At 42.5% G+C, this 14,903-nt stretch overlaps 1 protein-coding gene across 2 annotated transcripts in view; it reads left to right on the top strand.

Annotated features, from left to right (window-relative positions):
- The window catches only part of homer3b (homer scaffold protein 3b), a 51,886-nt gene that overhangs the window by 21,190 nt on the left and 15,793 nt on the right, over positions 1-14,903 (top strand). For both annotated transcript variants that reach the window (XM_029632221.2, XM_065008969.1), the window contains 5 exons: positions 233-389; positions 1,005-1,136; positions 1,242-1,349; positions 10,030-10,166; positions 11,817-11,973. In XM_029632221.2, the coding sequence (XP_029488081.1) occupies positions 233-389; positions 1,005-1,136; positions 1,242-1,349; positions 10,030-10,166; positions 11,817-11,973 (691 nt within the window). The remainder of the gene's footprint in view (positions 1-232; positions 390-1,004; positions 1,137-1,241; positions 1,350-10,029; positions 10,167-11,816; positions 11,974-14,903) is intronic.

The following is a 14,903-nucleotide window of genomic DNA, read 5'->3' as shown; positions in this document are numbered from 1 at the left end:
TTTGTTTGGCCTTTAAGTTGTTAATGCATTGTGGTGGCTCATTTGAAAGAGAGCCATTTCCAGAGTGTGAATCTCAAAAAGGGGCTCCCCTCCCACAGCTTGACTGGCAGCAATGGAATCATGTAACTGTAACGTGCATACGTCCTCCATTTCACCTCCATGTCTTAGAAGAGAATGGCAGTGAGTGACTGGGCTGCATTGCTAAATAGCATTGTGTCTTTCTCCCCTGAAGGGAACAACCCATCTTCAGTGCGAGAGCGCACGTCTTCCAGATAGACCCGGCCACCAAGAGGAACTGGCTTCCGGCCAGCAAGCATGCCGTCACTGTCTCCTTCTTCTACGATGCCAATCGGAGTGTGTACCGCATCATCAGTGTGGGGGGCACCAAGGTGAGATGTGAACCCCGCTGGCTCTCTCTTACCAACATGGTCCTCATTGTCCAGATTGCCTTTGATGCAATATGATTGAACAGCAGAGTCCCCTTTGAGTAACACCATTAGTAAGGACCTGCTGTGTCATGTCTGGTAGAGGGTAGTTAGGTGTACCCTTGGCTGCTTCCCAACACACACATTATAGGGGAGCTGGCCTGCTCTTGACTAATGAGCATGTAACATTTTCTAGTCCTGCCTCCCTATACTTGTCCTACAAAGGGTGCTTCAAAGGTAGTCAGCACACATCTTATTATTTTGCTTAGGTTTTTGTCAGTACTAGAGTGAGTGGATGTCCTTACTCAATGAGAATGTTAATGCTCTCGCTCACTGAATGGGTTGATGGATTAAAAAGGGAAATGGTGAACTTTAGACACGTCAGCAATTTAGTACATTTTGTACAATAATGCCTTTGTCTGATGTGTTGGTAATGTTGTTTTTCTCTGTGAATGTATTATCAGTAGGCCCCAGGCAAGGTGGCAGAATCAAGCAGTGATGTGTGAAGTTTTCCTTTGTTGCTTTGTTGATTAGAAATAAGCGGTTGATTTATTTCATGGCCTCTGCCATCCATCATAGGCCATCATCAACAGCACCATCACCCCCAACATGACCTTCACCAAAACCTCCCAGAAGTTTGGCCAGTGGGCTGACAGCCGCGCCAACACCGTATATGGCCTGGGCTTTGCCACCGAGCAACAGCTTCAGCAGGTTAGTCACCACTATAGACTGTCTCAAATTCAGAAGAAACACATTTCTAATGCACACTGGTTGACAAATTACTCTGATACTTATATTGAACTTTTTCTTCTATAGTTTTCAGACCAGTTCAAGGAAGTGAAAGAAGCAGCGCGTCTTGCAAGGGAGAAATCACAGGAGAAATTTGAACTGACCAACCCTGCGCTGAATATCGCCGCCCCACAGGTGAGGCCTATTCTCATAAGTTGACTGCTGAGGCATGACAGATAAGCACATGGCGTAGCAGTGCTACCCCTAAGGACTGTGTGTGTGTGTGTGTGTATATATAATATATGTGTACACATGCGGAGATCATCCATTCACCTACTCTATGTCTCACAAAGACACGGTGGTTGGAACCAAAAATCTCAAATTTGGACTCCAGATCAAAGGACAGATTTCCACCGGTCTAATGTCTAGTGTCCTTTGGTAGTGGTTTCTTTGCAACAATTTGACCATGAAGGCCTGATTTCACGCGGTCTCCTCTGAACAGTTGATGTTGAGATGTGTCTGTTACTTGAACTCTGTGAAGCATTTATTTGGGCTGCAATATCTGAGGCTGGTAACTCTAATTAACTTATCCTGGGTCTTCCTTTCCTGTGGCGGTCCTCACGAGAGCCAGTTTCATTATAGCGCTTGATGATTTTTGCGACTGCACTTGAAGAAACTTTCAAAGCCCAGTGCACTAAATTTGTTAAACAATATTTTTTTCAATTGATTCTTTATTTTTATTAATATATACTTTTTTTTCACTGTTCAAACATTTACATCAGAAGGTGCAAAGTTGGGGCCTCCCGAATGGCGCAATGGTCTAAGGCAGTGCTTGAGGCATCACTACAGATCTCAGCCCTTGTCACAAGTGGTCATGACCGGGTGTCCCATAGGACGGCGCACAATTGGTCCAGCGTCATCCGGGTTTGGGGCTTTACATGGCTCATCGCATTCTAGCAACTCCTTGTGGTGGGCCGGGCACCTGCAGGCTGACTTCAGTCGTCAAGTTGAACTGTGTTTCCTCCAACACATTGGTGTGGCTGGCTTCCGGGTTAAACGGGCGGGTGTTAAGTGCGATTTGGCGGGTCATGTTTCGAAGAAGACTTTTGCCTCTCCCGAGACCGTTGGGGAGTTGCAGCGATGAGACAAGATCACAATTAGATATCACAAAAAATAAATACAAAAATACAAAAAAAGGTGCAAAGTAATGGACAAAGACACAAAACATCCACATCAAATTTGTATATTTTCTTGATCAAATAACATTGAAAACAACTAATTTTTGTGCGGTCATTAATTTACCGTTCTTACAAACCACTTCATGTAAATGTACATTACTGTGTTGTATGTAGGCTGGTCATGTAGGTTTGTACCTGTAGACTTTCCCTCACCATGAAGAGAAACAATGCACAATACAGTAATTGAGTACATTGAGACATCAGCTGGTTTGTGGTGATGCGGTTGTTGATAGATCATGGTGATTGCAATGCTAGGGTTGTGGGTTTGATTCCCACAGGGGACCAGTACGAAAAAGTATGTGAATTCATGCACTCACTACTGTAAGTTGCTCTGAATAAGAGCGTCTGCTAAAATTCAAAAGGAATGAATAGACCATTTCAGTTTTCACATAGAAATAAATATTTTAAGAAACTAGAAAACATAAGCTATATCAAGCAAGTATTTTTATATTCCATAAATATTATCAGATTATCTTTTTTGTACAGATAATTATCAGTTACAAAAGCTGGTAAACACTCAAATACATTTTTGTAAAAACATTTTCACAAAAGTGGTGCACTGGGCCTTTATTAGTCCTGTATTAGTGGACTGATATAGACGTCTTCAGTGCGGGCAATCATTTTTTTGCACCCCCACCGCAAACTACTTCCCGTGGCTATTCCTCCAAAGAATCTCTTGTACCATGTTGTGTGCTGAAAGGCATTAGGGTTGTTTGTTTCTTGGGAATTAATATGGGATATATTATCACTGGGTTACGTTTGAAGGATTTGCTGTATAAATAATGACAGCTTGAGCCAATGTGGGCGGGAGACACAATTTATACACCGCGCAAACTATGTAAATACAAACTAATCGCGTTTGGAAATCACATTGTTATACAGCTCGTTGTTACAGAGCCAACCTCAATCGATGGCTCGTCCAATTCATTTGAATGGCTATTTCAGCAAAGTAATTGTAATCCATTGTTTGATAAGTGCTAGGGCCATTTTGGTTATTTGTTTTGGTACCAACATGCATTGAATGAGAGCTGTGTGTGTGTGCTGCAAACCACTAACAACAAGCCATTGAACATGAGTAGCTGCCAACAGTATAAGGCAAACATATTTTTTTTTCAGAATAGCGCTAGTCACGGGGGAAGCAGTTGTCCATACTGTCTACAGCCAACCAGAGCCTTTGTGTAACTGTACAATAGCCCCGCTGTTTAGCATATTGAGATAAACAGGCGTTAGGCGGCATTCTACTGGCATGAATTCCTATTATGCATGACTATGAACAATGGGCGGTATAGAGTAGATACCACGGGAAGTCATTGTTTGGGTATTCATAAATGTGACACAACTTCAACAATACAGCCGAAACAACGGTACATTCTTCTTCATAGCTTTCCTGCTTTGTGATATTCTCGAGTCATGTTTTACAAGGCACATCTTACAGCTGGGCTTATTTTGAGGTGATTTGATTTCACTCTGTTTTTATCACATTAGTTCAACAAACTATGCCCCCGTGTCCGTTGACACCAGGCGGAAACATTCCTTTGGCTACTGTGGGAATGTATAATGTAATTGCAGTGGGGTCACCTAGGAAACTGGCTGGAGCACAGCGCATTTCTTTGTACAGTTCACTGACTCATTCCTCTCCTCCATCTAGAGTGCACTCATCTCTGTCCTTTCAGCCACACACACACACACACACACACACACAGTCTGGCTTTGGCTTTCTGTTTGACTTGTAGATAAGATAAGTCAAACGTATCGATTTGTGTTCTATGAATTAAACACAAGTGGTGCCGTTTCATGTATGAAATATATGCCGACACACGGCGGTCCTAATATGACACCACTTCATGAAAGAATTATTGTAATTGACTTAAGTCATTATGGTTATGGCAGATGTGTTGTCACGTCTGTGATATAACTGTACAATCTTTGTCTGGAGGTCCTGTATTTTAGTGTTGAAAAGCTTAGTAGTGACTTTATTTTGTTGCTGGAGGGACAGCTACAATAGAAGCGTTGTTGATGCTCCAGGTTTTGGTACCTCTCCTCTCCCATTGTATTAATTCACCACACTCCAAACCTTACAAGCCCTGGCCACTGACAAATAGCATGGGTACACCCACTTCTTTCACTGCCTCCAAGGCAGCAGCACACTCCCACTGATGCAGAGCTATGTGGTTAGGGTGCATCTCAACAGTCTAAAGTATATTACTTTCATCCTCGGCTTCGTATCTGATGGGTGAAAGCAAAATGCTTTATGTCTATTGGGAATTAGCTTTCACCTGTCCACTTCTTTCACATTTTTTGTCAGAGCAGATGACAGAAAGGAGATAAGGAGAGGAAGCCACGTTTGTCTACTGAGATGTGAAGTCTGCATTCGAGGCGTGGGTCGCGTCATGCTGTTGGCGCATCATGGTCATTCAGGGCTACACATGATGGCAGCCATATGAAAAGGGCAGATGGTTGTGCTCGAGTACGACGGTTGTCTATATTTAATATGACCTCACCATTAAGAATCCACAAAGAGAGCCGGCATGTACCGAAATATGCCTCTGATGCAAGGGCTTATTAATTAATAACGCTGGTTCAGGGTCTCAAGGAAACCAAGTGTAAAGGAAAGGTATAAAGCAAGGAAAATAGGTTTGACAAAGACTGATAAATAAGTCAACAGTGGTGATGTACTTGGTTTGCGGTAGCACAGGGTTATAACTTTGGTTTAATATTTTATAGCTGTTTGAAATTAAAAATGTATCGTTTTTAATCATCTCATCCTCTTCCTTTTATGGTCATGAAACTCAGAGCTTTATTCTATAGCCCTACTATATATGATATTTTCCTAGAGAAATTGTTGTAACAATGGGTACTTAATTCTACACGATTAGTAATTACCTAGAACCAAATTTCAATGAGTTTCACAGAATCCAAAAGGAAATTAGCATGTAATTATCATTATACAATGTAATTACAAAATATCAAGGGAATAGCTGACTGAAATAAAGCATAACTATCTCTGTTTTAGGGTTGTTTTTTGTTGTTGCATAAAATGGTGTGCACCGGAGCAGACAGTATGACACTGAAATATTGCTGATTATTGCTCTCTTTTTTTAAGCTCTGTTCATGAAAACACACTTATCTCTCTCTCTTCTTTCTCTTCTCACCTATTCTCTTTTCCCCCCACGCGGGTGCCCTCTGCCTCGCTGCCACTGATCCACCATCTGCTTGCTCATCTCACAGCTCTCTCAGGTTAGTGTCATGTCTATTTACACCTCTTTTCTCTCTGCTGCCGACTGGCACGGAGAGCGCACTCCCTGCACGTTATTCCAAAGGCATTCTCCCCATCACATCCCAGATGGCCTACTTCATGATGCCTTTTCAATGGGACTTGGGAGTTCCTAGAAGACCCCCTAGTGTTTCCATGAGACATTGTTCTCAATAATGCAGTTGCAGTATGATGAGGGTAGATTTGGAGAGCGGGAAAGAGAGAAAAAAAAGCATATCATCCCATGATCAAATACAATCGGTCTGTACATTTTAAGGGAAAAGATTCCACTTGCGATATCATCATTTGAATTACAACCCTAATGAGCTAGTCCGCTCGTTAGGATGTAGTACTGTCTTATGTTTGCACTTGCTCCAATTGGATTGCACTAGTCAACGATGAGGGAAAACTGTTGGAAATTTGTAATCCATTATTACTTAAACATGATCCACATTGTGAATAATTTAGAGAACTGTGCTCCCTAGCCATTGACTTTGGTGTGTGGAGTTGTCTTAGCTTTGATTTCTTGCTCTTCACTTTTGGACCTAGCTAGCGCTAGCTCTGTTTTGAAAGCTGACCCTGTGCATTTTTTTATCCACGTTTTTTAAGTATAGTGAGGGAGTAGCTAGGTCGTAGAAACAACTTCCTTGGAGGAATACACACAGGCTGACTCTGAAACTAATTAATAATACAAGATTTTCTGAGTGCAGGGGTGTAATGCTTCACCGACGCACTCGGCGCTTGTCGAGCTCAAGTTTAGTTCCCTTTCAGTCAGTCAACTTTGGTACAATATACTTATGGGGTGTCTAACTCTCACGACTTCGGTTGAAGGATCTACAATCACTCCTGACAAGGCCAATTAAATCCGCGGCTCACTGGAAGCCCCGCCTTCCACAGGTGATAAGCGTGAGGCTCGGATTCATTCCTTCAATTATTCCGTACTTCACCTCTGTGTGAACAACAACGATTCACGCTACCTAAACAAACAATTGGAACACGAGAATGTCTTACTTTGCGTCAACTAAACTGCCCCGTAGTGGTAGAGCGTGCTCACCCCCTGGACGCTGTGTGCTGACGTTTGTATGGTTCTTCTAAGTTTTCTAATCACAAACAGTTATTCCTCAAATTATTTGGCCTGGCTATAGCAAATAAGTAAAATGTCTTACGAAATTAAAAAAGGCTAACAACCCTCCACATTTTGTTACGTTATTCCAAAATGTATTAAATTGCTTTTTCCCGCAATCTACACACAATACCACATAATGACAAAGCTAAAACAGGTTTTTAGAATTTTTTGCTAATTTATTTAAAAAATGTAAACTCACATTTACATAAGTATTCAGACCCTTTACTCAGTACTTTGTTGAAGCACCTTTGGCAGTGATTACAGCCTCAAGTCTTCTTGGGTATGACACCTCGAGCCTGGCACACCTGTATTTGGGGAGTTTCTCCCATTCTTCTCTGCAGATCCTCTCAAGATCTGTCAGGTTGGATGGGGAGCGTCGCTGCACAGCTATTTTCAGATGTTCGATCGGGTTCAAGTCCGGGCTCTGGCTTGTCCCAAAGCCAGAGACTTGTCCCAAAGCCACTCCTGCATTGTCTTGGCTCTGTGCATAGGGTCACTGTCCTGTGGAAGGTGAATCTTCACCCCAGTCTGAGGCCCTAAGCACTCTGGAGTAAGTTTTATCAAGGATCTCACTCTACTTTGCTCCGTTCATCTTTCCCTTGATCCCGACTAGTCTCCCAGTCACTGCAGCTGAAAAACATTCCAACAGCATGATGCTGCCACCACCATGCTTCACCATAGGGATGGTGCCAGGTTTCCACCAAACGTGACACTTGGCATTCAGACCAAAGAGTTCAATCTTGGTTTCATTAGACTAGAGAATCTTGTTTCTTATGGTCTGAGAGTCCTTTAGGTAACTTTTGGCAAACTCCAAGCTGGCTGAGGTGCCTTTTACTGAGGAGTGGCTTCCTTCTGGCCAATCTACCACAAAGGCCTGATTGGTGGAGTGCTTCTGGAAGGTTCTCCCATCTCCACAGAGGAACTCTGGAACGCTGTCAGTGACCATCAGGTTCTTGGCCACCAAGGCCTTTCTCCCCGATTGCTCAGTTTGGCCGGGCGGCCAGCTCTAGGGAGAGTATTGGTGGTTCCAAACGTCTTCCATTTAAGAATGTGGTTTTGGGGACCTTCAATGCTGCAGACATTTTTTGGTACCCTTCCACAGATCTGTGCCTCGACCCAATCCTGTCTCGGAGCTCTACGGACAATCCCTTCGACCTCGGCTTGGTTTTTGCTCTGACATGCACTGTCAACTGTGGAACCTTAAATAGACAGGTGTGTGCCTTTCCAAATCATGTCCAATCAGTTGAATTAACCACAAGTGGAATATCAAGTTGTAGAAACATCTCAAGGATGATCAATGGAAACAGGATGTGCCTGAGTCTCATATAGCAAAGGTTTACTGATGTAAATAAGACATTTCTGCTTTTTATTTTAAATACATTTGCAAAAATGTATTAAACCCGCTTTTCACTTTGTCATTATAGGGTATTGTGTGTAGATTGAGGGAAAACATTTCTCTAATCCGTTTTATAATAAGGCTATAACTTAACAAAATGTGCTAAAAGTCAATGGGTCTGAATACTTTCCGAATGCATTGTACAATACAGAGAAGTGTCTTTCAGTATCCACTAGCATACCAATGAAAGGAAGCATTGCAACTGGGGCAATGTTCCTTCGAATTTAAATCATTTTAAAAGGAAAGAGCCATATGCTGCTTCATGCTCTACAGAGTAATGCGTTTAGCAGCTGTGTGACTCCCCATGGTTGCTTGTTCAACTTTGAACCTGCGTTGCGGATACAGATGTAGGATCTTCATTTGATCACCCTGTTGCAGGAGAATTTCCTGCAAGGCTTCTGAAGTTTGTAATTTTCACTTTGAAATGTCAGACTTGATTTTCCCTTTATGGAAAACCCCTACAAAAACATCCAATAATTATAAGCCTCACAATAATTCACACTTCCTGTTTCTGTAGGGTTATTTAGCAAAGTGGCTCAAATTAAGATCCTACATCAGTATAGAGGTTGATAAATGACATAATTACTTTTGGCAACCTGTTGTTTTGAATGAGGTGTCTGAATCTATAGCGACAGCTTGTCATCTTCTTCCTGTCATTTTATTGTACTAACGAGGGCTAATGTTTCAACCATTTATCTTTGTCAGGTAACAGAAACGGTACAATACTAATACAGAATTTTTAAAAACAGTTTGGATATCCCTCGAACAATAAATATCTACTCACATCACAAATGCTGAGCTGCCCTGTTTCTGTCTCATTGTACAGCCCCTGAATGTCAATGCTCCAACTGGCAGGGGAATAGCTATGACAAATAGAGATATGCAGTGTGAAATGAATAGTCATTCCGCTCCCTTTTCAGATCCAAACAAATTATTTGAATTGAATGGGAACACTGTAGGACATGCTCAGTCTTTATTTTAAGCGTTCATGTTTTCTTAAAGGGATGCTTCGTGTTACCATTTGTATGTCTCTGTGTCAAGAATGAAGGAAGTTGGAGGTAGTTTCGCGAGCCAATGCAAACTAGCATTAGCGCAATGACGAAGTCTACGGGTATCTGCTACCATGCTAATATATATACCCATAGACTTCCAGTCATTGCACTCATGTTAGTTAGCAATTGCGCTAGATAGCAACTTACTTCAAACTGCACACAGACATAAAAATGGTATCCACGAGTTCATCTGACTAGGGAAGTTGATAAAAGGCCTCATTGCCAAAATCCCGAAGTATCCCTTTAATTCCCGTAACAAGCACACCAAATTCAGATACAGACAGAGATATCAGAGAGAGGTCCCTATGTGTGGTCTGTTAGTTCAGAAAGACACATGAGATGGACACATCACTTATTCATCCACGATTTTAACCAAGAGCTCACATTTGTATTAAAAACATATTGAAGTGAGCCCTGGTTTGTCTAAACCAATCCTTAGGCCTGTTAGGCCGTTCTAGAGTTATGTCAGGTTTGGCCAACTCACCTCCTGGAGAGCCACTGGGATATGCAGGCTTTTGGAACACCTCATGTTGTAACACACCCAATTAAGCATATCAAAGTCTTACTGAGCAGCTAATTAATAGAATCAGGTGTGTTAGAGTAGGGCTTGAGCAAAAACCTGCATACCCAGTAGCTCTGCAGGAGGCTGGTTGACCACCCCTTCCCTTCATAATGTAGAGTAGTTGTGGTCAGCTTCATTGAGCTTTGACAACGAGGAAGAGTTGAACATACAGTAGGATTGGAGGTGTCCGGGTAACTCGTTTCCATGATATCCTTCCTGTCACTAATCATGTCCCTGTGGTCCCCCAGGACTTATCAGAGGACCGCCACTCACCACCGCTGCTGACTGTCAACGGACCAGAGGACAAGCTGTTCCGCAGCAAGAGCGCCGACATGGAGCAGCTGACGTCGGAGAAGGAGCGCATTAAGAAGATGCTGTCTGAAGGGTAATGTTATGGAACAGCCCCCACACCCCCTGCACACAGCAGTTTGCCAAACACACACCTCTTAGTTACACAATGAGATCCAAAAAAGTCTACTTCCATTGTGCCACCATCGTCATTGTTTACAGTGACTAGGTCTCCCTTGGGAAAGAGGTATTCTGAGCTCAGTGTGACTTCCTGGTTAAATGAAGGTTAAATTTAAATACTGTAGACCATGTATAAAATGTAAAGCATACAGTGCACACTATTTTTCTCCAAATGGTAATAAAGTGCCACCCCGTCGGTGTGAAGTCACATTGGTGTCTTCAAATAACCTTTCAAATTAGCTGGCACCAGATTGTGACATTTTATTTTAATTGCGGTAGCATGGTGTGACATTTTCAACATAAAATGTAAATGTAGCCTATTGTCTCCCACTATCTGGTGTTGTCGTGCAACTGTTGGGTTACCTAGTGAGTCACTGAGCAGCTATCACGTGTCGCCAGGCATAGTGTGTGTTCCCCGTCATCTGATTTCTGGGGCAGAGTTTGCGCTAACGTGCCAGATGATGATAGAGGTTCAGTGGCTTGTGGTGCGAAAGCGTCAATGTGATCACAATGGCAGAGGTGAAGCCTTTTTAGAACATGGGATATATGGTGCCTAAGTGAATGGAAAGGAACACGGACGCTGAGCTCACTTAATAGGATGATGGGACCCGGGAAACTGTCGCACACGATTTAACTCACCACTACGTTAGGGAGGAAGGAGCATGCGTGGCGAGAGGAAAGCAGATTAGTGCTTAAATTAAAAAAAAAAAAAACATGTAACCTTTATTTTACTAGGCAAGTCAGTTAAGAACAAATTCTTATTTTCAATGACGGCCTAGGAACAGTGGGTTAACTGCCTGTTCAGGGGCAGAACGACAGACTTGTACCTTGTCAGCTCGGGGATTCGAACTTGCAACCTTTCGGTTACTAGTCCAACGCTCTAACCACTAAGCAAACCATTAGATAATAACTCCTATATAGAGTGTATGGGATGCGTTTTAGCTGTGGAAATGTACTAGCAAAATCAAGCCATGGCCCTAGGCGGTATGGTTTCTCCTATTGTGGAGGTTGTTGTGAGTGGGAGGTTGAGCCCAATGACAGGTGGCCACTGACCTGTATGAGGCTGAGTCATGTGCAGTTAAAACATGGTCATTAATGAGGCTCTACAGCAGAGCCATTCAGACACCAGTCTGCCTTCCATCCCACCCAAGCACATAATATACCATTTTAAAATGTTCTTTGACAAACCCTCCTTGTTCTTTTCTTGCATGTAATGAGAGTTGTATGTTTTTTTTTTTCTGCCTGTTGCTATGGTGAGTTGGTTGGTAGTTGGCAGACAGTTAGAAACGGCATGGGGGTGTTTTTTTGCCTGAGGCCTCAGTACTTTAGAAGATGCTGGTCTTAGAAGACTGTTTGGAATTTTCCCATCTCCCGCAAATTATTTGAAAGCTCTTGTCCATTCAATATAATGACTCTAATGGTCCCACATTCTGGCATGACAGGAATTCTAAAACCACTTAATAGCTGTACTGTATACCACTTGGGGAGCAGTACTTTGCACCTGACTATGACCTCTGATTTGTCTGATCATGGTGCACTTATCTTCTGATTTGGTTTTTCCCTCCAGGTCCATATGTGAGATTAACCTGGAGGCAGAGCTGTTCACCCTGCAGGATAGCAACGCTAAGCTAGTGGCGGCACTTCACGAGGCTAACACTGGCGTGGAAGAGTGGAAGAAACAGCTGGCTGAGTATCAGGAGGAGACTGGCAGGCTCCGAGATCAGGTAAGAGTTACGGTGACAGACCACTGCTATTCCGGTTGTCTGCATCCCAGCTAACCGGTCTGGATCCATAATAGTAGATTATTAGGTTTAAAGAGGGGGTAACCCTTACACTTTGCCACTTTGGTGGTCAAAGTGGGATCGTGCCCATGAGAAAGACCATTCTCAAAGCAACATCATATGAAAATCTACTGAAGATCAGTGGTCACATGGTAGTTAAACTGGGGTTATGTCAAAGGACCGTGCTGACATTTGGCTGCAGGTTCCACCGGTTTGATTAAAAAAAATTATGTATCACTGTTGATGTGCCTGGATAATCAGAGGGAGAAATGTGTTTAGCTTAATTTAAACTTAATTGGAAAAAGAGATGTGTCCTTGGTCAAGCTTATTGAGGTTCTTTCATGTGGCAGATTAAAGTACCAGCGTAACATCTTCTGGAAGAAATTAGCTGTCAACAGTCCTATTTTAGCTTCTGCCACTGAGGGGAACAACATCCATCTCAGTCCAAAAAAAAGCTAAGGTTATCCACTTCTGCAACAAAGTCAACCAGGTGGTTGGAAGTAGACCATGTCTCCAGGGCTTGGCGGGGCAGTGAAGCAGTTTGAGGACAGGACACCCTATTTCCCCCTGCCCTAGTTGTGGAGGAAATGACAAATCACCCAGAGGGAGAGCAGGCAAGACATTGGCTAGGATTTTCTACCAAGCCACCATTTAAAGTAAGCCCTTTCCTCTCCAGGCTCTCCAAGCGGTAGACGCGCTTTACTGAAGGGGTCGGTTTATTTTCGGGGGTATCTCTGACACTGCAGAGATGCTCTGGTCCCCAGCCTACTCTCTCATGTCTTGCCTTGCACTTCTGTAGACAGTAGCTGAGATGCGGCAGGAGCGAAGCGAGGAAGTCGGCTTTTTAAAAACAAACTATACCAAGGGACAGTAGAGTGCACACTGTTTTAAAATCCCATTTGTTGGTTCTCTCAAAATGCTAACATTGTTCATACAAGCTCTTTTCAGGTAATTTCACCATAATGTATTCGACTTGAGCTCCTATTCATTTTCCTGCAAGGCAATTTGATAACTGTTTTAGAGAGGAAAGGAGAATTTCAGAAGGGACTATTTTCATGTACTTGTATGTTGGGGTTAGATTGGCTTCAGGTGTCATCAGTAATACTGTTGTCCATGTTGTCAGCGGTGGTGTGAAAGGGCTGTTGTGAGCAAGCAGTAACATCATTCCCCCGGGGACTTGCTGTCACATGGATTTGACAGGATGGGGTTGGGTCCTATCGGAATGCTAGATGCCCTTAGAGCAGCTTTCTCAAGCGCTGCTGGATGGCATGACATGGAATCTTAAAGGGCCACTTTGAAATTCACTCTGAAGATGCGGAGGAGATATAAAGGGAGAGATGGTAATTGCGAAGGCTGAGCACAAACCCATGCAAACTTCAGTTTTCAATAAACAAGTCTGTTTTGTTGTACAATTCTAACCATGTTCCTGTCTGGTGTTAAAGTGAAGATAATTGGCGTCAAGTAAAAGTTTTGATTTCAAGGGGTTAATAGTTTCTCTCTTTTAATCACTGTTACTCCCCACATGAGCATATGTGGAATTCAAACCTTTGAGTCACAATTTATTTGTAAAAGTAGGTCAAATAAATCCGTCCGGCAATTAATAAAAGGAAAGTAAAGGGGGATACCTAGTCAGTTAAACAACTGGAATTCTTCTGCATTTAACCCAACCCCTCTGAATCAGAGAGGTGGGGGGGGGTCATAATCTTCATCCACGTCTTCTGCGCCCGGGGAACAGTGGGTTAACTGCCTTGCTCAGGGGCAGAACAACAGCTTTTTACCCTGTCAGCTCGGGGATTCGATCCAGCAACCAACGCTCTAACCACTGGAATTGTGATACAGTGAAATAATCTGTCTGTAAACAATTGTTAGAAAAATTACTTGTGTCATGCACAAAGACAATGTCCTAACCGACTTGCCAAAACTATAGTTTGTTAACAAGAAATTTGTGGAGTGGTTGAAAAACAAGTTTTAATGACTCCAACATAAGTGTATGTAAACTTCCGACTTCAACTGTATAGATATATAGAGATATAATTTTCAATCTTTTTTATATATTTTCTTTTTCTTCCTATAGTTGCCTAAAACTCTCACGTTTTAAGAAACAGGGAAGGACAAGACGCTTCTATAACTCTCATCCCCTTGAAAGGAGCACAACCAAAACAAAACTAATCTCCAATATGGAAAAACGTGCAGTCATAATAAATTGACTGCCCACCCTTGAAATCAGCAACCAAGTTGTCCTTACCACGGACATGTCTGATTTCAAGGGGAAATTCCTGTAATATCCGTTGTAACTTTTCTCTCGTGATTTTCCTCAGTGGAATGGCCTCAAGGAAACAAATGGCAGCGCACACGATGGTCAAGAAAAACTGATTTTCACTATTTGCTTTGGGCAGAGAATACGATGCGATTATCTGAGGATAGAGCCCCATAAAAAACAACTATTTCAACCAGCACAGGCGTAACAAAATCACAAACTGCATTAAAATAAATTGTTTACCTTTGACAATCTTCCTCTATTTGCAATCTCAATGCTCATTGTTACACAATGAATGGTCTTTTGTTTGATAAAATACATTTTTATAGCCTAACACAAAACATTTTGTGAACCGCTTGTGTCGTGAATTCCGTCTCATTCCATTTTCGACGACAGATTCGATGTAAATACACACACTAAACGGGACTTTTCCAGTCATGTTTGGTTTCATTGCAATCAACTGCTTTGTTTGTAACACAACCAAACCTGATGGATCATTTCGCGGGACGTATTGACTGAAAGAAACCGATTTGAAGACAACAAGTAATGACATCATTGTGCACCAAAGTGAAAGCTCATCTTCAGCTGTTTATATATCAATCAGTATGGCGAATAA

The sequence above is a fragment of the Oncorhynchus nerka genome, linkage group LG24, assembly GCF_034236695.1.
Source record: "Oncorhynchus nerka isolate Pitt River linkage group LG24, Oner_Uvic_2.0, whole genome shotgun sequence".
In the NCBI taxonomy this organism is placed as follows: Eukaryota; Metazoa; Chordata; class Actinopteri; order Salmoniformes; family Salmonidae; genus Oncorhynchus; species Oncorhynchus nerka.
This window is presented reverse-complemented; position numbering and strand designations above follow the sequence as displayed.